We start from the raw sequence: 25639 nt of genomic DNA on the forward strand, positions 1-25639 counted from the left end.
TAACGCCGATCTAAGACTTTTGGATGAGCGAACACACCAAAGTAAGTTGAAGTTTCAGCGTGATCGCGGCAGTCCAGTTCTGTGATAGCGCAGGTAACAGCTAAAATTTCAAAACCTCACACGAAAGCGGGGAAAGTTATTATTCGGCTTGAATTGAACGGCGTAAGAATTGAAAACGATTCCCATGTTAAATGTTACCGTTCGTAGACGTATTTGTGACATGTCCGCAGATACAAGATACCGTAATTCCGCCTCTGAAGCAGAGCAAACCCTATGCTTGAGTACTCCGTAAAGGTAAAAATACTTCGTCAGAAACCACCTCTGTACAACTGTAGGTGCTGCTAAGTATCCAGGTAGTTTGCAGGTGCAATATAAGCCAAAATTTTGAAAACCACTGCGCTAGTTTGCCGCGAACTATTTTTCATTTTCAAATGGTGCCGCTAGGTCAAAAAGGTTGAGAACCACTGGTAAAATTCATGCAACATTTACCTATGGCTTAGCAACAACATAATAGTGCGCTAGTGTCGTTCAAGACACAGAAGTAGTCAAGACGAAGAAATTCCTTTATTCCCATGAAAATTTAAATTTTGTACTGGAATTTTTTATTCGGTCGTGTTGTTCTCAGTTTCACAAATCGAAGAAAGTACTCCAGACCGGATTTTCCCATCAAGCCTCTAACACAGTGGTTGTCAACCTTTTTGTCTTCGCGGTTATTGATTTGTACATCGTCCAAATTTCGTATTTCAGAAGTCTCTCATCAACATCCATGACCTTCATTGTCATAGAACTATCCGTTGGGAATGTTAGCATACTGATTGCTCTCTTTATTATTTTTTGATATCACGATACGGGGGCGCGACATTTTTGACTGTCATCAAAGTGGGGCGTGTCGAAAAAAGTTTAAGAACCGCTGGTTTAGATCAAACCTTCTTTGTTGCCATTATCCCATTAAGCATTATACAGTACGTGATTCAAATTGTTACGTGAAGCGTTTCGAAATCCCTAATTCGTAAAACAAGTCAATTAGTTCTCGCGGTTACTATATGACTCGTCATATCTATCACCCATAAGCAGGCCGTGTTATTTTTGGCATATGCAAAACTGCCAAAAATAACTTATTTTTGGCATTTTTCGATTTTTATTTTTGGCAGTTTTGGTATCGTCCTCTAAATAGATAGTTTCAGCCTCGAATTAGTCACAAAAACGCTTTATTTGGGCTAGTTTGTCAAAAGACACCACAAAATGTGCAGCATCCACGTATAATCAGTGCCAACAAACAATAAGAAGAAAAAGCCTAACGATTTCATCTATTAATAATATCAAACGAAACCACAAAATGTGCAGTATCCATCGGAATCGGTGCCAATAAGCAAAAAAAGAAAGAAAAGCCTAACAAACACGCTCAACAGTTGATTGTTACAGCTGTTGAATAGACTTAAATCGTTTGCACTGTACCAGTGCTTCCAAACTCAGGTCAGCTAAGTTTCTGCTAAATTCATTTCTCGCCCAGCGAATCTGAGAAATATCGGCTTCAACAGTAGCCGTTGAGGGAAAGAATGTTGCCAGTCATCCACAAAAGGTTTTCAGAGCTTCGAAATCTTTGGAGGGCCGAACCGGCCTCCATGCATCATGAAAAGAGATCACTTTGCCAGTGCCATCGATCTCATCGCGGAAAGAATTTTCTTCCCGATCCTTTTCCAGGAGTTTCGTGTGTTGTCTCTCAACACATTCTATTTAGTAGCCCGACTATCATTTCTCCTTCACCCTACCGATATATTTTCGAAGGACTTTTGTCACTTCAGGTGGCTTTAATATTACCAATTCGCATGGAAGAGTCCTGAGAAGGTTAGCTTGTTTAAGATCATTGACGCAACAAGACTGTCTGGCAAAACGAGACTATGCAGCTCAGAAATAGTCAGACAGTTTGTTGCGTCACAATGTTCAACTCGATCACAATGCAAAAATCGTGGTTGATTTTGGGGGTTCCAGTTCCATGAGCAGAATATAATTCATATTTTAATAATCAGTACTGCGGCAGCTGCTCATTGATACCCGTTTTACCAAATTTAGCGCTCGAGATGCCGGTCAAAAATGGTCGTAAAATTGCCATTGAACAAATGGAAAGTATGACGTAAACCAAATGCAGTCAGCCGTCAGCCGTCGCTTGTAACGCGGTCCTGTTAACACAACACCATGAACGAAATAGACTATTTGGCAAGCCGTATTATTTTTGGCATATGCCAAAAATTGCTTATTTTTGGCATTTTTAAATTTTTATTTTTGGCAGTTTTGGCATCTGGCTCCTGAAATGCCAAAAATAATACGGCCTGGTAATAATGCTGATGAGTGAATGTTAGGGTTGTTCAGAATTGACCGACTTTCAAAAAGTCTAGGTTTTCAGTCCGTTTCCCATGCCTTATACCTTAAAAACAAATTCTGGCTACTTTTTTTTGTAATTCATCCCCTGCATCCGTGTGCATTTTGCCGTTTTTTCATGCACCAAAAAAATTCTTCGGAATTTGGGGATTCCCCCGTTATGAGTGACTCGACAGCAATCGCATGTGTTCTCATTGACGTGAAGCGGATGTTCTAGCGTTGATGACGCGCTAGGCACGGCAGTGAAATGGGGATCATTGATTACTCAGGTGTTTTGCTGCTTTGTTGTTGAAGAACTGTGTTTACGATTGAGGTGCAGGACTTACCAGGTAGCTTTTTAACTCATGCTGTTAGCGAGTCTAGCGCAGGATTAGTGATTATAGTATTGTAGCAGTATTGAATTATTCGATCTAATGGACCTGATACTCTTTCTTGTCTACTGAGATAGAAAACAAAGCTTGTAAATGTCCTTTCCAGTGACTGTGGAAAACAGCCAATCGGTTGCTCTGAATTTTATGTTATTTCCTAAGATAGCAATATACTGGTCGGAGTATTTCCAATTTAGGAATCATTATCTTCCAGAATCAATAACTGGATCTAATCCGACTATTCTTGCTCAAGTTGTGCAGTATGTGTTTGACCTTAGAGAAATGAAATGTTTCAAACTATTCTTTGTTGCTTGACTGAGTTGATGTATATTTATTTTTCTAGGATTAGCTCTAGTGCAAAATATCTAAAAAAAAAAAAGAAAATTCCCATCTAGTGATATAGTATCAAAGAAAACTAGAAGATCACGGTCGCAGACACAGCATTTCCTAGCTGGGCCCTCTGAGAAGACATTACGAGATCGAAGCTGCTTACTCTCCGGAGTGAAATTGGTGGCAACGTCACGCAGGATTTTCTGTTTAATTCCTTAATTATTTTATATAGAAAAGCTCTCATCACGCAGGATTTATTTCAAAAAATGGACAGAGATTCCATATAGGCTTACTCTTAGGAAAGTTATGCAGTATGTGTTACACCTAAGAGAGCATTCATATGCAAAAAATGAACCAGTTTTTGGTTCCTGGCTGCCACAAAGACCATCACACAAGTCAATGCCATTGAAAGATTAGAGACAGTGTGAAAACAGAAACCAAATGGCTGTCACTAAAGGCCAGCAATATGTATCAAGAAAACAAAGTGACTTTGAAGCCAAGTTGAGTAAGCTATGGGCATAGAGGAGCTCCTGACGCGATGACGACAATTGAAGCAAGTACACTTCTCTCCGGCGATAAGAAACATGAATACAAAACATTTTATCAGGATCAAAGGGGTCCGTGATTAGCAACGATTGGTGGCAAAGATACAGTGTTGAAAGTGAAAACCATGCAACAAAAGAGACGGACCATGAGTGCGAGAGAGTGCACCAGCTTCAAGTAGCAAAGGTGAATTTACAGAGAGCTCATCTATATCTTCGCAGGTAGATGACACTTCCCACAGCAGTGATTTTGAAGTGGCGCAGTCGACATCGGGTCATTGCTTTAAATTTGTGACTCTAAAAGCGCCTGTAAACCTGTTCAACGACAAAGACATATGCCAGGTTTCCGATCGCTTGAAAGTCAGCGATAATGCTGCTACCATGATAACTGCAGCACTGATTAAAGCTTGCGATGGTGACCCTAATGACTTTCATCTTTCAAGATCTGGAACCTATCGACGACGCATTGCAAATCGTTTTAAAATTTCTGAGTCTATTGTTGAAAAAATAGCAAACGATCCACCAAAGCACATCACATTGCACTGGAATGGAAAGGTCACTGGGAGTCGTTTAGGAGAGCAATTTGAGGCCTTGGCAGTGCTGGCATCGTCTACGAGTTGTAACGCATTTGAGAAGGGCAAACTTCTTCGCATTCGAACTCTGGAGAGTGCTACAGGAAAAGCACAGGCTGATCCGTCATTTGAACTGCTGGAACTATATAATTTAACAAAACATGTCAGAGCTCTTGTGTTTGACACAACATCGTCAAACAATGGAAAAAATTGTTCTGTTACTTGAAGAATTGATAAACAGGAAAGTTTTCTGCAGTCTTGTCGCCATCATATTCATGAACTAGTCATCCGGGAGATTTGGAACTGAAGTGTGTATTTGGATCGGCGACCACAGGCCCTGAAAACACAGATTTTAATACCTTCCAAGAAGTGGAAAGATATTGATCAATTAAGAAGCTCTAAAACACTTCAGTTTGATGAAGGCAGCGGGTTGGCGATGAAAGCTGATGAAGCAAAGCAAGAATAATTCCACTGATTAAGCCATATAATGGAAAGCAGAAAGAAGTATTGATAAGAGATGACTACAGAGACTGTGCAACAGGCGCCTTGGTGATTTTAGATGACCAATATGTTGATAATCGTTTTCGCAAGCCTGGTGCTACTATAGCACTGGATGGACGAATCAAGTGCTGTACTGTCAAAAAATGTTCATGTGGAGTGAGCAAATGGGCTATTCTGAAGAGTTCATTAGAAAGTTGGTACGAATAAATATTGCCCAGTTTTCTGTCCCAGCTTAAAACTAATATTGCATGTGACGCACAGAGTAATGATCTCAAATTTCTTCATGACATGACAGACTTTACATCATGCGATTTCACAGTTGCTGATGTGGCATATAAAAAGATGTGAAAACATCATTGGCATCTCACCGAGGAAACGGTGGTATCTACAATGTTCTCGGCTAAACCAAAGATTACTGACAAAGTGAAGGAAGCGATGGCTGCTAAATTGCTGCAAATGCCAATTCTTGAACAATTTCGCAGAGGTTTACCTCTGAGTCTAATCTCTGACTCTGTCTCCGAGTCAATGAGTATGGTTGCTTTAATTGGACCGGAATCATGGTTTCTATTCGATGCTATACATGCCGAACATGATTAGTTGAGTCTTCCAGTTTCGGAATGGCACACAAATCCGCATTTTGTGACTGCTCAAGAATTTGTGAGTAGTGTTGAAGTAGTTAAAGACGCAGCAAAGCGTTTGGTAAAATTGAATACCGACTTTGATGCTTTAAAAACAGATGACAAAGAACAGCGGACGAGCCTCTTACAAGCCGTGGAAGATCACGGGAACAGATATGCCGATTTCTCTAAAGCAACCATTTCATCCACCTGATTTAAGTAGTATTTGCCAAGTTGATCTATTTCTTTTCCTTATTGTTTCGTTTCCTTTGAACAATGTGATGTTTAAAATGTGGCTGTGAGTGAATGATACATTCACAGTTGTATTGTTGCACATGGTGATCCCGGAAATTGATGGACAATCTCAGGTAGGGTTGAGGAGTGTAGGATATGTGATCCAACAACATGACTATCAGTCTTAGGCAGTTTTGAGGAGTTCTAAGTAAGGGTAGGACATGAAAATGGTGTCCTGAACCGGCAATACTTTCTATAATAAGGTTATGCAGCACTCCAAACCGCAATAGCTGCATAAACCCAGCTTATATATGACGTTTACTAGCCTAGTCCGAATGGCGACTCTCAAATTTTAGGGGAATCCCCCATTTTTAGCCGATAATTTTCCAGCTCAAAATGCACACGGATGCAAGGGATGAATTACGAAAAAATGTAGCTAGAATATGTTTTTATGGTATAAGGCATGGGAATCGGACTGAAAACCACGACTTTTTGAAAGTCGGTCAATTCTGAACAACCCTAGTGAATGTGTTGATGTTAAGTAATAAGAAAGTGGCGGTTAATTAATCTATTTGTCGCCATTACTCGAAACTATGTTACACATGATACATTTTACCTCTATTTAAACCCCTATCCCCGTTCTTCTATTGAGACACTAAAACGGTGGTTCTGAAACTTTATTTGGCACGATTCCCATCATGATAGTGAACAATTTCGACCCTACCTATCATGATATCGCAAAATAATAAAAAGAGCAACGAGATGGTTTGATGGCATGTAAGGTTAAGGCTGATGAAGACAGAATTCTGAAATATCAAAGTTGGACAATACACAGAGCCATAACCATAGTACCATAATATCGGAGTAGATCGCGCGAAGCGCGAAAAAAAATTCATTGAACTTCGGCTCCGTGTTCCTTCTGATGATTTCACGCCCCGGGGGTTGAGAACCGCTGCACTGAAACGCATATGACATAGTACAAAGGTCGCTGCCTTCCGAGCAGTGTGCAGCTCAAATTGCCTTGATGTTAAGCGAAGCTTGCGGTTTGTCTGAAATCCCCCCTCCCTTGACCGAGTGTTTCGTGTTTTTGCCATAACTAAAATCATTGATATCTGCGACATGTTTGGGGTTTACCCCCAACTCCAGTATACAACTATTTAGTGCTCTAACCTTCTTTGAATTTCAACTTTCGGCTTTCTTTTTTGACCAGCCCATTCATCCTTTATGGGCGATTTATATGATGAGTCATATAGTAATCGCGAGCACTGATTGACTGATTGTTTTACGAATTAGGGATTTGGAAACGTATCACGTAACAATTTGAAACACATACCGTATAATGCGCAAGGCGACAATAGCAACAAAGAAGGTATGAACTAAACTATATGGAAAGAGTGATTTATTGTGATTTTGATTGCTACTCATACTTTGCGAGATTGCCTTTATTTTCCATCTAGATTACGCATGTTAAGTAGGCCTACGTAGGGAGCGTAATCGCGGCATATTACTGAACAGGCTTCTAAGTCTACGAATTTCCTGGTTTTGGTCTACGCTTCAACATTCGAAAAGCAGGTTTTACGTTATGAATTCCAAGCAATCTTTCGCGGGCCGCACTTTGCCCAGGCCTGATCTTGACATTGGGAATTAGAAAAGTCAGAATGTATTGCGATTATTACCATTCCCATCCATTTGTGCTCGGATATTCTTTCGACTTGACGCGAGTGAAATTTATCGCATGACTCGAGTGACTTTGGAGGTATGAATTGACTTGGCGTTTCAGAAATGTGTATTGCCTCGTGACTTCGAGCAAATCTACGAGTCAAATTCAAGTCATCAAGTTACCGGTGTCGACCAAATTAATGTATCTTGTATAAGTATATGTTCGGACAGTTCGTGAATCGTGATACGCAGGTGTGACCTGCAACAACAGCCATTCATATCATGATTGCGCGTTTTACTGAGTCTATTGCTATATCATAAATGAATTGACCGTAAACGAAGTTGTCGCAAACTAATACTAAAGTAGTCTAATAACGATGTATCTCTGCTCCTTGCACTCGTTAATGGTTACATGACTTGATGCTCATTTTAACCAACCCTGTTGTAGGACTAAATCAGGGCTCGCCAACTCAAAACGGGTCGCAGGCCACTTTTCAAAATTCGTGGAAGCCGCGGGCCGCATGACTTCAATATCAGGATAAAAATAGACAACGCAGTTTAACAACCACGTTTTGATAACTCAACGTCAGCACAACGCTGTGTACTCTCTAGCATGGCGACGGGCTAAGATGCCAGAAAAGAAATAATATTTTGTTGAAGAAATACAAATCCGACGAAAAATATCATGATCAATACTTTCATTATATTTTGAACTATGAGCTCCGCACGATACCTCCAGAGGTGGTCAAAGTAGTCAAGAAGGCTACTCAAGTAGAAGTAGAAGTAGCGACGAGAAAATCTACTCAAGTACGAGTAGAAGTACTTCTTCCGTAAGCAATCCAAAACTACTTGAAGTAGAAGTAGAATTTCCTGACTTTCAATCTACTCAAGTAAGCAAGTAGTTGTGAAAACGATCGTAAGACGTTCGCATGGATTGTCAAAAGCTGCAAATTGAGCTATGTGAAAAGTGCCGAGCTTGATTCATATTGATGCATACCTGGAGGTATCCAATTTTCGACAGCATAACCATTCGTCCGGATCATGGAATTAAAATGATAGTATTGATATGGAAATGCGATACTAATCCTATGTTTACTCGAGCAGCACGTTTTAGAAAATATCATAGTATTGGGCACTCCCACATATTATAAGGCCCGTAGTTTAGTCGAAGAGCAATACGGAGAAGTTGTATAGGATACGGTGTAAACACTTTGCGAGATTAGTAAACGTTAATAAAAAATATGGGGGATCGTAAAAATGCCATATTGTTTAGCTTTATTTCTGGAAATTAAAGGTATTACTATATTTGCTTTTATACTTCAACATGTATGTTATCCAGACCAAAGAACTGATATCAATTAGAACTCAAAGTATATGATGATGGGAATGGAAAATGACATATAAATACTACTTCTAAATGCGGAAAATGTATTTCATGTCTTTAGTCCAGAAAGTTTCAAAGGTGGTATGCTAAAACAGCTCTAAAACTACAAAAAGTCTCACAGTCCCCTTTTACAGATTAGGACACGCCATGGACTGTTAGATTACGATATGATAAGTAGATGCTGAAGATCAGTTTCAAACGTTATGATGAGCCATATATACTATGATGAAATACTTCATATGGACGAAGGGCGACAATGCGGTGTGAACGCCAACGAGCTACTTAAATTATATTAACCGATACTTTCGTGAAATCATACTGGTTACTCCGTATCTACTGAGCGCGAAGCGCGACGAAAATTCTGGGCTTTACTAAACTTTTATGAAAACTAAATGTTGATACTCCGTGAAAACAGCCCCGAAATTCCTCAGGCTGTCTTCCTGATCGGAGCATTATACTACTTCTACTTGACAAACTGAAAATAGCGAAAAGTAAGTAAGTATATCACAAAATATTTCGAAGTAGAAGTAGTGAAAATCAGATCTACTTGAGTAAGTACCAGAAGTAGAGGAAAACTACTTGAGTACTTCGAAAAAGTAGAAATACTTCGTTACTGACCACCTCTGTACCTGACAACACTCTTCAGCAACTAAAGCAGGTGTGCCCTGGCCAACTACGACCGCATTCCAATTTATTATGTATCCTACGGCCGCATTACAATACAGTGCATAGTCGTAATGAACTATCTGGAGGCCAATATCCGCGTTAAACTGTCCATGTCCATTGTCGAGGAACTACGGACTAATCTATTTACTCATATTGGCTTACTCTGCGCAGCGAAATCGTGAGTAATAGTCATTTTATGAATAGCCACATGGATTCGTTTTCTAGTCGCACGAAGCGCAAATTTTTTTATAGTCATGAGAGTGAATTTCGTCATTAATCATACTATAGTCTCACATATTGCCATCAAATATCTATCCTTTCTCAGCCCATGTGATCAGATAAACCGGTAGAGTTGATGTAGGGGTGTCTTCGAAAATTTAGGGAAGTTATTAGCTAAAGAGTTACTTCCGTATAGTTTAGCAGCTCTACGTATGAGTGAGCGATACAACGCCTTTTTGTTCGTACGAACAGTACTCTATATGAGTGCTTTACCACCTGTGTGACGGTTCGTACCAGGGCGAATGAAAAAAATTGCAGTGCGAATGACGAAGGTGGAGCGAATGGTGAGAATGAAAATCGTGATTAATTGTTAATTTTTCTGATGGGGAATAATATAAATAAACCTAATACGAAATTTAAGGTCAGTGTAACTTTTGTAGTTGCAACGCAATTGTAAAAACTTGATACGACGACCACTAATCGTAGCTCTAACAAGCGGTAGTAAATTAATATTTTCGGACTTTAATTATCACGTAACCAAAAACCTGGTTTGGAAGCTGGTGTAGTGGCAGACATACAGTATATCAGCCCGTCTGAGCCTGCGATAGGCTCGAAAAATGACGTCAAATTGACTTTCTGCTTTTTTTCGCTAAACAATCACCATATTATTTTCGTAATAACTGTTCGATTAGCGCGAGGCACGAGGATAGTAGTAAATACCATCATTACAGACTCACATTTGCAAGTTACTGTACGCAAATTTTTACCCTTTCAAGGGTTATTTAAGTATGGACCGCAAAGGATATAATTTTAGGTCGACACGGTGCCATAGAGCTATGTGTTAATATGTGTATGTGATAGTTATTGAATTTATTGCAAAAAATCCTGCGATAGTTTTTACATATCCAAGGTCACTGTGTTGGGTACCGTAGCCAATAAGCGAGACGCAGAAAGTATGGCTTTATCATGAGAATTCATGATAAGATTTGTCCGACTGTTTTTTTTCTTCTGGAAAACATGGGAGAAGACAGTTGAGATGAACTAGTGTAGGAGTGTGCAACGAGCGAGTTCGGACCTATGAGACGCATTCGATCATTTCCAGGTCAACCCCTTCTGCGTCGGGGCACATGAAGACCTAAAGTATTGGCGAACAAACCGCTGATCAAATGCGGTGTCAGAAACATAAGCTGCGACCAAACCTTGGTCTAAAAATTACCGATGCTGGATGGCCAAACCCTTAGAGATGGATTGGATATGCTCCGTTGTCGGCACGGAATAGTCTCGTTCTTGCAATCTGAGTTGACAGTTATACAACAACGGCGAACTGCTATACGAAGAGGAATTTAATTCGCCCTAATTTGAAATCGCGTGCTTCGCTTTTGTAGAGCTGTGTTGGGTAGAATTGTGGTGTGCGCGTTCTGTATGTCATACATGCCCGTAAAATCGTAGCATACAAATGTAATATTAAAAACAAATTCCTTTTCATGTCGCGAGATGCCACAAAAACTCAGATATTGGTGGTAGTCTAAAAGCTGCTTTACCGTTTTAAACTGTTATAAATTCTCAAGTTAGATTGAGCTAAAGCGTAGAACACACAGTATCATGAGTTTAGTTGCTCGCCTTCTCATAAACTCGCGAGACAGAAGTTGAAGCCACGTATCATATAGGTAGCGAGCTCTAATGTGCCTACTCTCCTTGTTCGTTTTGCAGCTCATGTTCCGAGACATAAGTCAAAAGCGCCAACACAAATATGTTGCTTTTTCATCCGTTCGACAAACTGGAGCCGCCGGGACCTTTGTGCCAGCTCTCAAAAACGATTTCTGACAGCAAGCATTTTTCACTCGCAAAACTACGCTGTATTTTAGATGGGAGTGCAGAAACAGATTTTAAGACCTGGCCATCTAAGCACTAGTAGACGTTCTTCCACAAATTCGCAACAACATTGTTTGGCCGAGAAGGGTTTTAGTGAAATAATTGAAAGCAAAACGACGGAACAAGTTGCCTTTTTAATGAGACATTAGATAACTTAAGCTGCATAGTAGCCAATTTGTTGCACATCTGAACAAAATGTTGTTAAGTATCTTTACCTTCTTTTTGTATAACAATTTTCGAATGGTTTGTGCGAACGAAATTTATTTTACAAATAAAGTGCGAATTGAGCTCAAAAAGGTTGAAAAGCACTGCTCTATATTCGTTCCTAAATTCTGCAAGGCGACTGAAACTCTATTTCAAATAGCTTTAGTAAAGTGCAATGACTTTGAATCATTACTTTGAATCAGCATACCGGTTTATCTCATTCCTTCGACTTCCTCGCCGATTTGTCTTGATCATGAATTGTCACGCTTTAGTGATGATGACATCGAGGAGCTCGAATCCTCGAATGAAGTGCATCGAACCAGTATCAGGTAAACTATACATAGATATTATATACTGAATCCTCCATGCTTGGATATGAAGAAACATATTTCACAGATCAGACTCGCATTTTAAGATTTTATAAAAACTGAGCACTCCGTCATCAATGCGTTGTACTGCACACTAGTAAACGGGCACGGAAAAGAGTAACTCGAATATGAACAAAGAATACTGAACAGTAAGTTTATTATAAATAAAGTCAATAAAATACCAGGCGAGATATGCTGAAGCCGTCCAGGCTGTTATTTATGCTCATTTCGGACTTTGGCCGGGTTCTCGAGACTCTGGACCAGAGGTCGTCACGACCCGAACTAGGAGTTCACAGCTTCTTATCGTGTCCAGGTTCGATATGGGTTTTCAATTTGATTTATAAATCGTATTTCAGCAGGATTTTCCAACGCGTTAGGCCTGCGTAACAGTAGCTGGAATTTAGATATCATTCAGATTTTCTAGGAATTTCAAATTACCAGCCGGAAGAGGATGGATTCGGATTGCAGCATTTCAGATACGCATATCTCTGTTCTAGGAAATTTATGATTATTACACAGTATCAATATTTTAAAATAATATGTTTGTTATATTTTGAGGTCTCAGCGTAATTAACACATTTGCGGGCAAGCCTATATCACAAGGCACTCTCCATTACCAACAATGTAGTAGGGTTACCGCCACGTTAATTGAGGCGTATCCAAAACTGAATCGGGAATAATGACTCAACAAGACCGATTGAAAAATAACATCGATAGAAACCGATTGGTGTATCAGCAACAGACATGGGGTAATCGCGATTAGTAATCGTAATCGATTACGACGATTACAGCATTTTCAAGTAATCGTAATCGCAATCGATTACATTCGAAAAAATTCCGAAGTAATCGTAATCGTAATCGACTACTTCGCATATTTAATCGATTTCTTTGTGAAAGAACGATTACTTTTTATTTGTACGACGACTGTGACATAAACTGAACATTCGTTAACAAGCAAGAGATATTATACCCAGTATTGAGTCACAAACGTCTGATTTTCAAATGCCATTGCTCATTATTACGTCAGAAGTAGCCTATTAGCTTTGCTCGTCTTTGCGTAGGAAGTATCCACATTCCACACTTATAGTAAATAGATATATTCGATGTACGTACATTAGTGTGATTGTAAAACACCCACCATTCAGTAGGGATCGGGTTATCAATACATTTCAGACGCCACTACCTCGCTGCAGGATAATTAACCACCTCTCTGCCTAGTTTAAAATAGCAACTTAGCAACTTAGCAACTTTTGTATTGATGTTTGGTTATGCTTAGTTAAACGCAATTTGACCGTTGCTGCTTGACGAGCAGTAGGCCTATGTGCTGGTACCAACGTACACCAGACAAAGGTTTGAAATTTTGTACTCGTCAAATAAAATATTACGGTTTCCGCAACGAAGCATTAGAAATCAACAGCTGCTGATATATATTATAACCGCGCCGTTTTTGCCGTTTCTCGTAATGGCAGCTTGCATTACATTATCTGTATTAAGTTGGAGGTAGAACTTTATTTTCACCTTCTCTTATTCTTATATTATTCTACTCAAAACTGGCGCCAATTGCTATTTCATAATTCTTTACTGAAGATTTGGACCTGCCGCCATAGCCATCGGCTTATATACCATGTTAGCGTGGGTTGTAACTAGAATCAGGATCAAAACAGCTAAATCGTCCTCCACTCCAAACGTTGGTCGTGGGCTCCCAAAGGGTAGTCAATTTTCAACTTGAAGATTTAATTTCGTCAATAACATTGGTAATTGCATTATATTGAATTTTTTAATCCTATCTCAGCCCCCGATGGTCAGACTTACCTGAAGAGCAGGGGGCGCGTAATCCATAATTATAACATCTGGTATCTTGAAATAATTACAGTAGTACATGTTGTTAATTCGTGACCTCCGGTCTGTTATATAGTCAAAAGATATTGTAGTGGCCCAAACTTAGCAGACTAGAAGAAAAACTTACGTGAGACGCACACACAAATTGCCATGTCTAATGCTCTGCGGGTGCCTGCGTGGCATTTGCGTCGTGGGCGCAGATTGGAAGGACCGGACTGTTAGTCACGCCCACCAAGCGCGGCTATTGACAATGGACACATACGCCAAGTTTCGGCCAACGTCTTTCTTTGATAGCACACTTCATAGAGTCACATGTTGGCCGAAACTGCATATGTCTTTTGGTGTGTCGGAGCGCGGTATTGACTGGCACCAAAATGCCTATTACTATGAATTTTTCATCCTTTATTTCTTGAGGGGAGACGTATGCATTTCGAAATCAAGCTATGTAGAGACATTTAAATGGCAAAGCTCAAAGAGAATTTTCAAGTTAATGAAATCTGTCGAGAATACTCTATAATTTATGTTTGTTCACGAAATACTTTTGAGTCCCCTCCGAGCACGCTCCCCACCCTATTGGGGAATTTGGGGTGCAGCAGTTATGGACCTGGCAAGAATGCAAATCATTGGGTGCGATAAATCGTCCTCTATAAAATGGGCAATATGTACATTATGACGCAACAAGCAAATGTCGCATCTGTTTTAAAGAAAGATGTTATCTCATTAGCCCTTTTCAGCGCAATCCATGTATTGTCTTCCAATATAACTACTAAGATGCAAAATAAATGTAATCGTGAGTAATCGTGATTACTTTTCCAATGTAATCGTAATCGTAATCGACTACTTCCTACTTTGCTGTAATCGTAATCGTAATCGTAATCGCGTGATTCCGAAGTAATCGTAATCGCAATCGATTACATTCATGAAGTAATCACCCCATGTCTGATCAGCAATGCCGGGTATAGCCCGAGGCTGCGTAAATAGTAGCGCGCACGTCAGACAAAATAAATATATACACGAAGGTCAAATATAGTGTTGCAGAAAACAGCTGCCATATTCACGATGACAGGCAGCAGTTTAACAGCGGGAGCTAGTGTGAAATCTTGATACTATACTGGAATTCCTTCGCGCGACATAGGTTTCGCATTTCAATGCATATCTACAATGGAATCATACAGAAATATAATATAGGAAACGCATCGTCGGAATATCTCTGAGCGCAAACCGGGTTATGAATCAACTTTTGTCCATTGGATTAATTGTACGCTGCAAGCGGAATGAATCGTATAGAACAGCTTGAATAAAGCCTCCAATACGGAGTAAAGTGTTTCTGGAATTGCTAGAACTCTAGACCCGACCGATATTCGCTGTTCGTACCGATACCGATTAAATCGATAACTAGTACCTTCACCGATATCCCCGATGAAGTCACACGATATTTAAAAGGTAAGGCATATACCTAAAGTGGAGAATGTCCAAAACTTTAAGAACATTTATTTGAACAGCTTTAACCCCATTGCTGTGCTTGGACAATTTGGACATGAACCAAAAAGGCTGCAACTGGACTCCTCTAAGCAGAGGTGTTCAGCAGCAAATTACGTATCCTTTTTATGAGCATTCAAGTAGATTTTGCGCACTTGCACTAATTACTCAAGGCCGTCAAGGGGTTATAAATATAAGTTTAGACTACTTCTGCGTCACGTTATTCAGTTATTCAGATCAAATATAGGCCTAAAATACCAAATTTATTTCAGTTGTAAATCGGTAATTCTCATTGTATTATGAAGTTTAATTACGTTGTGACGTCCCAAAAATTCCCGATATTTATTTACTTCTCATGGCAGATACCGATATTTTTATCAAATTGTGATATCGAATCGATAATATCGGACCGATCATAATCGGTCGGGCTCTAGCTAGAACTCCCATGGTCGTCGGCCAAATTCAATACGATCTGCTTACAGTCATATTCTACACATGGCCTTGGTCAGACCGTCTAGTCTTCGCCTGGTGCCGACCTACTTTAACTTTAGGAAATACTCTTACTCAATCCATAAACCTAAGATCCCAACTAAACTTTGCGTGATGTTTCCAAGTGAACACCAACAGAATTATTACAGAGTTAAGTTATAAGCATGGATGCAATGTCATGCGAAGAGAATGATCGAGACGTCATGCAGAAACAGACATTGGAATATTCGTCATATTCCGTGCTCGTACCGGGGAACCAAACACCAGAACCTATACACTGCGACGTAAGCGACTCGCCGATGATCCAGCAAGACCCGCAAGGCAGGGTGAGGTAACATCCACGGCCATTAACCAAACATTTTTACCTCAATTCCATTGGCCCCAGATAAATGATAAACTGTAAATCGGAAATCGTATATTTCTCAGATTTTCAGGCTAGCCTAGATTGTAACTCGTGTCAATAGCACTTTCAGGCCCCAGATTATGCTTTCATGCCCTTCTAATGGTACGGATGAGTGAAATACACCAACCTATGGAGATATATTCAGCGGTAGAGTGGTGTGAACGCGAAGTCCACGTTACCGTTCGGTGTGCGAGTCTCCGAAATCTGGAGGTTCCCGGTCGCAACGAACCTTGGTAGGTTTTCCACTGTTAACCTTTTTCATAGATTACAATTAATAACGCCATTACAACATATTCGGCTGGAATTCTTTCGATTTAAGCTTCGGGCCATTCCTTGCATGGTGATGGCAGCGTGAAAGGAAATCCAGCACTAAACAAGCATGGACCTCGCCTTTTTAAAAATTTAGTTTACTTAGTTTGAAAAGTTTGCTCGAAATATTCAGCTTAGTGTTTGTCACCAGTGGATCGCGAAGCTATTTCAGGTGGGTCCCAAATAATTACTAAATGTTAAAGTTTCTTATTACATTTGCCACCTGTTCCAAACACTTATGTTCTCAAGGTTAGACAAGCAAATACACGTTCGCCTCTAAATTATATTGCGCCAAAAGCGCTTCAAGTCACGTCCCATGCTCACAATAATTCGTGAGTCAGGTTTTCGTGAGAGCCATTTTGATTTAAGAATGAAATTGGACAGTGCGTTATTGTGTATGCCTAAGACTTGGAATTTATTATTTCCTCCAAGCGCTTTTCGGAAATGACTCGACTCGAGTCAATTTGCGTATTGACTTGACTTGGACTGGTTCATTGCGCATGACTCGAACCAAGTCATATGACTCGAGACTCAGAAGGCCAAGACCGGCGTTTCATTGTAATTTCGAGGAATAGTTAGGTAATCACACTATTGGGATTTCGTATATTGGTACTGGTACTTGAAAATGCGTCCAGAAACTGCTAAAAATGACGAAAATTATAATATTATAAATGTGAACCATTCGATATCACCAAACAGAGTTATATAATGTGGTAAAACAAGCCTTTAACCAGAAACTGGGCAGTCAACACAATGACTTGGACTCGACTCGAGTCATAATACCATGACTCGAACTCGACCCTCTGCTCGGTGACTTTGACTCGGATTTGACTCGGTGGTGAATTGAAAATGACTCAATTTGACTCGAGTCAAAACTATAAAACTGAGATTGACTTGTGACTCGGAGCCTTCTGACTTGGTTACAACCCTAGCTGGTACAGGAAAAGAAATTATAGTAATATATGCAATTTCCAATACCATTGAACAACTTCAATCATTAATCCCGGAAAATATTCACACTAGCCGCGACCAGAAAACTGTTGCACACTGACAATATAGAAACTAGACCTCATGAGCAGTGGGCCAATATTCCTTGGTTTTGATTCCGAATCTGCCGAATTGTAGCAGTTGTAGACTAATTCTCACCCATCAGAAAGGTGTACCAGGAAGTGCCATTTGCCTGATTTACACCCCTCGCTATGGTGGAAATGTGATAAATACACCTATAGTCTTCAAACAGGACATCACTGGATTATACTGAGCTCGGCAATATATCGTCAGTAACACTGTTGTTGAAACAGTCTTGCTGAAAACAAGTACAGTAGCATGTATACTGTAGTTTGCTTCACCAATCATTCTTATTCGTAGAACATAATATCAGTCCTTATATCGGGGATTCGGCTGGTGTAAATAGTCAGAATTCACCTTATCCTCGGATTATCGATGGAATATTTCAGCTGATTCGTATAGGTGTGGATTTTCTCATATGCATGTTGCTTTGATTTGACTGCATCCCTTTCCAATACAACGCGGACAAAATTGAAAGGCTGAAAATGCATTGCTCGAAAATGGGTATATTAACCAGTTTTTCACCAAGTTAAGTATTTGAGTACTTCGTAAGTCCAAATTTTGTAAAATGTTTTAGCGTCACAAGAGATGGCGCCGATGCGAAGTCCCAAGTAATCAATTTAAAAGTGATAATTGTCGCTAAGGGGGTCCTGTATGATTGTCCGTTGGCCCGCGGCCGTATTCTATGAAAGTAAATGCGGTCGTAAATAAATAAAAGATTGGGCGCCCCTGGCTTTAGAGCGTATCACAACCTATGTATTCTCGCACCTTAACACCTCGTGTATATCGAGATAAGTATTTACATATTTGACTCGTTTTGCCCCCAATTTCGCTCGTAGTGTATAATGTGTATATTACCATTGAATCTCGGTTACCCCAACTTGTGCCACGAGTTCCTAACGCTAATCTATATAGAGAGATATGAGCCCACTCTACGATCTACAACAGGGGCGGGCAACATACGGCCCGCGAAGTGATTTTGTCCGGCCGCAAACAGTTTTGCGTCTTATATGATGATGTGGCCCGCGGCTACAATCTGCCGAGATTCCCCGCTACTTGCTTACTACGTCAATATTTAGTGACTGTATGCTATTATATACATGTATGCGCACTGCGCAGCGTGCGAGAGTGGAGCTTACGCGTAAGTTCGTCGAAGCGAGAATTAAGACTCGCATTATCGGCATTTACGATATACTCAACCCTAATATCGTTTCTTGTAATCATGGTGTTTGTCGACTACAATGGTCATTTACACCCGGCTGGCATTTCTTATTTTTGTTTCCGTAGCCGCCGACTTGTAGCACGGCATACTTCTAGGCTTTAGTAAGACACCTCTCATGCCTACTCAAAAGGGGTTGCTGGCCACTTTCCAAATGTCATAGAAGCCGCGGTCCGCATGAATTCAATATCGAGATAAAATAGGTCACATAGTTGAACAGCGACACTACACAGCTGAACAACGACGCTATCTCGTCACCTACTCATCCCTAATTAATTGATATCTTGGTAAATTTAGGGTACCGGGCTTATCGAACGCCTTGAAATCTTAATTAGTGATTGCAACGTGTGTTCATTGATCAGAGATAAGCAGACATGGCGGCGCCTGTATGACAATGTTGTTCTCAATCCACATTCTCTTCGTCATTATCGGCGAGAAATGGCTTTGAAGTGACATTGCTGTCGTTAAAATACATTCATTAAATACGATTTACAGTTACACCTTGTATATGTGGATAAATTGGAGAAAAATGTATCGATTAAGCAATCCAGCCCGCCAGGTACTTAATTTTTCTATATCCGGCCCGCCGACTGGAGAAGTTGTCCGCCCCTGATCTATAACATGCCAATACCTGATAGTTTAACGATTTGGTTTGTCTGCCGTCAGGTCGCTGGTATTATATTTATTTCCCTTATGACTAAGTTGTTTCAAATCATGGTAGAATCAACTATGCTGAAGTGATTATTGTGCCAGGCCATGACTAATATCGATTCGAGTTTTCCTTTGTATTAATAATTATTTCTCATTTCATTCCAGGAGGACGAACTACTAGTACCCAACTACTTTTGCTTATCCATCTTCACGATGCTTTTCTGCTGCTTCGCGATCGGCGTATTGGCCGTTATCGCTTCTAGTGAGGTGAAGTAGATAAATGGTTCTGATTTTCCAACATAAACAAAATCCGACAGCCATTAGATAACGTGTTGATGGTAGTTAGTAGTTACACATCCGAAGTCAGCCTCTACCTTTGTGTTGTGAATGAATCCGCCCGTGCAATTGTTCATTATCGATATGGCTGATATATTTGCAGAACTAGTTAACTAGTTAATGTTATTAAATTAACATAGATGATTGCAAAATATAAGTTGTGAAGTATGGCGATCGCTCTTCTCTTTTAAAATGTCTCTTCGCGCCGACCCAATGTCGCTATATTGAATTAACGCTGTAACATGCGTTATCCAGTTTATCGTATAGGGTTGGTGCGAATGTTCATTGTTCAGTTACCGGTCTATTGGATCCTTCATAATTCAACGTTTCGCGTTTGGATAGATGTTAGTAAATTCGACTTTGTAAGGATTACTGAGAAGTAATTGGAAATTTAAATTTGAAACTTGACACAAAGAATACAACTGGAAGTAAATAGCCAATCAAACATCAACCAAATTTCTCTTAAATATTCTCAGCATGTCCGATGCTTTCTATTGAGATTTATCAGATTTGCTTCGATATGTCTCACTGATATTATCTACTTACGAGCATCTAGTCATGGCTTTGCTTTCCATTGCAAAATTCAGGCTTATTACCGCCCCACTGGTGTGCGTATATCGTCTTTCTTCATTGATTTTTAACCCACGGGATCAACTTTCATGAAAACAAAAAACAATCCATATCAAGGAAAAGTGGGAGTTGTATGTATTGTCAAATGGCGTGGCATGAGCTAAGATCTCGTTGGCCAGGAGTGACCAATCCTCTGGTGATAGCGATATTCTGAGCTTCCATATATTCCCTAACAGTAGCAAAGTTAACTGAGTGATTTTATCCCGATGCAATCGCAAGTGATACTTAAATCCAAGGCTCTGAAATCCCCGTTAATCGTTCATAGCGTCATAGATTCGCCAACCAGTTGAACGATACTGAGTGCGCATTAGAGGCCATAGTGGCCATAATCTCATCCCAAATCTAATAGACCGTTTCAACAAGTTGTAATTACGACACTTTGCTGCAGCCACTGACACTCATCGTATTCCGACATGCCTATATATTACTTCGGTGACCGACGATGGCGTAGATAGGTTCGCTGATAATATCTATTTGATATCACACTTTGAAAGACATATCGGTAGTAGCGGGTCAGAGAACTATAATCTGTGACTGATGCTATAATGAGAATATTGATATTTTTCTTATATAGTTTACAGGCAGTGGTGGGCAAAGTAGTCATGGTTGATACTTGAATAGAAGTAAACATAGTGTCGTTAGTACAAATAGAAGTAGCGAGTTATAAGTAAAGCAATATTTGTACGAGGCAAAAGGGGAAACTATGGCTGGTAATACCTTATTACTAGGTTGATTTTTTTGACATGTCAAAAAAATTCAGAATTTTGTAGAGTTAGGTCAAGAAAGGTCAAAATTGTTTACAAAGTCAAAATGTTTTTGCAACATGCATTTCGTTTGTATCGTAGATGCTTGCACTGTGGGTGTACTTATCATTGTTATTTTACAGCTTGTAGGCCAATTTATCGGCCAAATGAAACAAATAGGTGGATATAGTGTTATGCTCAACGTACCGCAATATCGTAACTGAAGCAATTCTGCTTGGACATCAACAAGAGCATGATGAAAAATTGTGATGTAGACAAAATTGTCAGAATGAAGCAACACGGTGTGTCACCAGCCGTGTACTGTACACACAACTTCAGTGTTGGTGCCAGCCAACAACTGCTATTCGTGAACGTTCTTTCTCGATTCTTGGCAAGCTACTTAGTAAGGACAGACCCTTTCCACCCGAGAATGTAGGAAAGTATCTTTCGTTGTACTACAACAAATTTCACATAGTTCTCCCATAGTGCGTGATGTAACTACTGGAATTCTTCATAGGTCCAGATTTAGTTGAAATAAAGTTGTTGATGTAACAAATTGTCAGTTTTTAAGCCACAAAAGTTATCTCAGGCCTAACTACTTCGTAATGACAGACAGTTCCAACTAGAAATGAAAATAAGTAGTACAATTCTAAGATTTTGTGGGATTTTTTTTTCAAGTCAAAATCTTCCGTTATTTTGGTAAAAAAATCGCCCTACTTATTACAATTATCACATGACCAGGGAATCAAGCCAGATTTGTACAAAATTCTGGATTTTCAAAGTGCGCAACTACAACCAGAACTAGAACTACTCACTTTTCAAAACTATAGCAGCTAAAACAGAGGTCACCAAGGCAACACACGGGCCGCGCGATCATATTTTTACGGCCCGCGACCTGATTTGAGATTTCGGAAGAACAGTTATGTCGTAAACTGACTGTTGCGTTGTCGTCACTAACTAAAGCTATATATCGAGGTAAAGGTATCCAAAGTGGCTTTAACCAACATAGAATGACACGGTAACGATCAGGCGACAATGTACTGCGCAACGGAACTAATCAGATGAAAGTAATTATTGCCTATTTGCGGATCGCCACACTTCGTAATAATTTTAAACTGCTGAAATTGATTTCAATTTAATTTTTTTTGTTGTTGAATATATACTATTATCCTGTGTCCAACGTCACTTATTCCTCACTAGCTGATACGGCCTCGGCTATGGTAATAGCTAGGGATGGTGTGAACCCCTGAAAGGTTCAGGTTCGTGTGAACGCGAACCTTTTTGAAAGGTTCTGTGTGAACACGAACGTGAACCTTATGACGTCACGTGACGTCATATTGCTAATCCCAGCCCTACATTTTAGTGAAATCATATAATGTACGCCTACACAATACCTATAGCGACGACTCAGGTCATATTAAGCCACAATGCTGAAATACATGGTGACTTAGCCAAATGTATCAACTGGAGCAATCATATATGCTATATTTATTCCATAAAATCAATATCATCCGTCGCTTTGCCAACAATTTCGACGGGGACTTGCAAGGGAATAAAAGCTTACGCCGTAACGGTCTAGGCCAGATCGGACAATGTATTCGCCGTCTGAAATTGCTACATAGATATTGAACAGAGTGTAAAACGGGTTTCTATAGTAGCTACCGATATTATCCCATAAACAAGTTGTACAGTAGCCAACACCCCAATCGCACGGATTCGATTTCTTACATTAAACAAGCATGTATTATTTATATCAATTTCGTTGACTGGTTGTTGAAGAAGCATCATTCGTTGACTACCTAGAGGTATGTGTATTTCGTTTTTGATGTTGTATGATTGCGGGTCAAGCTCACAGCAGAGAGTCACTAAATATTCACAAAAGTAAAGCTGAATATTTCGAGTAAACTTTTGTAACAACGCGTGTAAAATCGTTGAGACCGGCAAGGTAGCGGTACATGCTCATTTAGTGTTGATTTTTTTATGCTGCAAGCGCCATGCACAGAGTGGTCTGTAGTTGAAATGCAACGAATTTCAGCCAAAGATGTTATAATGACGCGAAAATTGTACGAAAAGGTTCACAGTGCAGAACCTACCAAGGTTCGTTTGTGAACGTGAACCTCTAAATTTCAGAGGTTCACACACAGAACGCGAACGTGAACCTCGCGTTCACATCATCCCTAGTAATAGCATATTTCATGAAGGAATAATTAGCTGGTATGAACGGGCTTTTTGACTCGACGTGCAATTGCGCGCACACCGCCATTACGCATAGGCTTAGACACGGCCTTAGGCTTTCTCCACAAGATCAAGCTTTATGGGGAGATAGTTTTCCGGCGAATGCCGTGTCTAATAGCTAAACCTAAGATCGATTCTTAGGTCGCTAAAAAGTGTTGTCAAAGTGATAACAATGATAATTTCTTATTTCCCAAATAAATATACTTCTTTTGTGGTAACTATGCTCGTCGCCCATGTTAAATAGCATAGCGTTGTACTAACGTAAAGTTTTGAAAACGTGATTGTTACACTGTGTGGTTTATTTTATCACGATATTGAATTCTTGCGGACCGCCGCCTTTAAGAAATTTGAAATGGGGCCTGCCACTCGTTCTGAGTTGGCGAACCTTGACCTACAACTACAACTAGAAATAGCTATAGCCTACCTTTACAAATCGACTGCTAACTAACTATAAGACACAACTAATTAGATTCAATTCGGAAGAGAATCAGTAATTACTAATTTATCGGTTTGTTTAGGATTTCCACATCACTGCAAATTTGAAATGGAGGGGTTCCTACCCCCAAATCAAACCCCATGTCTTCGCAACTGTTGGCAGTGATGGGTTTGAGCTAGCAATGGCTGCAGGAACATCACACAACAGAACACCTTTATCTCAATTCACACCAAGCCACGACGAGTATTTACCATAGTAGTTTGGAAATTGGTCATTTTTCAAATGCTCCACTAAAACTAAAACTAGAAAGAGTCATTTTAAAGATCTGCATCTATTGCTATAACTAGAACTACTTCCTTTTCCTAATCCCTGACTGGAAATATAACGAGGACTACTTAAAGAAACAGTAGTGAATTGACCGTCAATTATCGAGATTGGTAGTTTTTGCAAGTCTTAATCACCACACAGACACACACACATTTAAACACGATTTTAAACGAAATTCCCTGCTTTGCTAAGTTTTCTTTCGTTTCATTCGACTCCAACATTGCTAATTGCTCATGTCACACAATCACTACTAATTTCTAATTTGATTTGACATGTTACAGGCAAGTTCCGTGAAACATTCCGAACCTCGCTGGGCAAAGAAAAAAGCAGACCACGCGAGAATTATGAACATCATTGGAATTGTCGTTGGTGTCATCGTCTGGATCATATATGTTACTTGTTTTTTCATTTAATTACTGATACGAGGAATTGGCAAGTAGGCTGAGTTGGCGATATCGTTTTGTATGTTTAACAATCATTTAACAATCATTTGCAATCATCTATTCTCTGATAAGCTTTTTCCATCGCTATATAAATCGTCGGCAAACAATCAATTGGTGTTTATTTAAGATGTCGCATAATTAGTTGTCTATACTTTCTTACGTTGCTTACGCTAATATTCGAGGCTTGGCCGCAAGTGATTCACCACCGCTAATATTCGGGAATGAAAAGTCATATCACGTAGGTCCCGCACGCTGGGGTTTCGCGCTATTCTTACTTTCAGGGGGTACCGCGATATCCAAGAGGTTGAAATCATGTATAGCTTTCACGCGCGATGCAGTGTGCATTTTTTGCAATGTAAGGACGGAGATAATAAAGTTGGATTAGCAATAAAGTCGATTATCCCGTTCGTCGGGATTTATCAACCCAGGATTAAGGAAACCGGTTGATCGCTGCGCATAAAGTTAGTGTTAATCTCATGATTTAACAAAGCGAAACAACCAATAGATAACTAGTTATCGATGAAAACTGCGTACACTGCGTACCATTCTTACGCACGAATATTTCCGATAATGACCGTGCCGATTCCCTTCTAGGTAATGGCATCACTAAACAATCAACAAATTATGTACCCGCCATTACAGAGCGATATCAATATTCTATAATCCGTTTCTTAGCTGTACCGAACGAATTGAACACGACTCTCATTTCGCGATGATGATAATCCTAGCTATTGCAGTGGGAGTATCGTTTTCAGCAGGCTGCTGCTTCATTCAACAAATTGAGAACTGATAGCCTATAACGCGTTTTCGCATTATGATGCAACGGATAACGCCACTTGATTGAAAACTCGGGACACCTCGACTAACCATCGCGCGTAACCTTTTCCAACTTCATGTATCGCGATTAGTCAGTAGTTAATCACACGATTAGCATTATTCCGGATCATCTAACTTTAATATCTTCGCCTAAAATGCGTCCCGATTAGCACTTTTTATTCACATGATTAGCATTCTCCCGGATCAGCTAACTTTATCATCTTCGCCCTGAATCAATCTCTGATGGACTTTGTCACATGGTCCAATAAGCGCACATAGTTTCACCAATGAACAAGTGAACATT

The 25639-nt window shown here is 39.9% G+C and overlaps 1 protein-coding gene across 2 annotated transcripts; it reads left to right on the forward strand.

Moving 5' to 3' along the window:
- Nucleotides 1-15458: 15458 nt before the first annotated feature.
- Nucleotides 15459-25379, forward strand: LOC145453310 (uncharacterized). 2 transcript variants are annotated; one of them, XR_013919704.1, is made up of 3 exons: nt 15459-16355; nt 19535-19636; nt 24358-25379. XR_013919704.1 is itself a non-coding variant. In XM_080331297.1 (3 exons), exons 1-3 carry the CDS (start codon nt 15884-15886, stop codon nt 24487-24489), a joined length of 396 nt encoding a protein of 131 aa, XP_080187423.1. In that variant the 5' UTR covers nt 15459-15883; the 3' UTR covers nt 24490-25379. The 2 variants fall into 2 exon arrangements, 1 of the variants encoding a protein (XP_080187423.1); XM_080331297.1 differs by having other exon boundaries at nt 15459-16045.
- Nucleotides 25380-25639: the final 260 nt, after the last annotated feature.

Source organism: Botryllus schlosseri, chromosome 13, assembly GCF_051294905.1.
Source record: "Botryllus schlosseri isolate E-star chromosome 13, Bs_hap1, whole genome shotgun sequence".
NCBI lineage: Eukaryota > Metazoa > Chordata > Ascidiacea > Stolidobranchia > Styelidae > Botryllus > Botryllus schlosseri.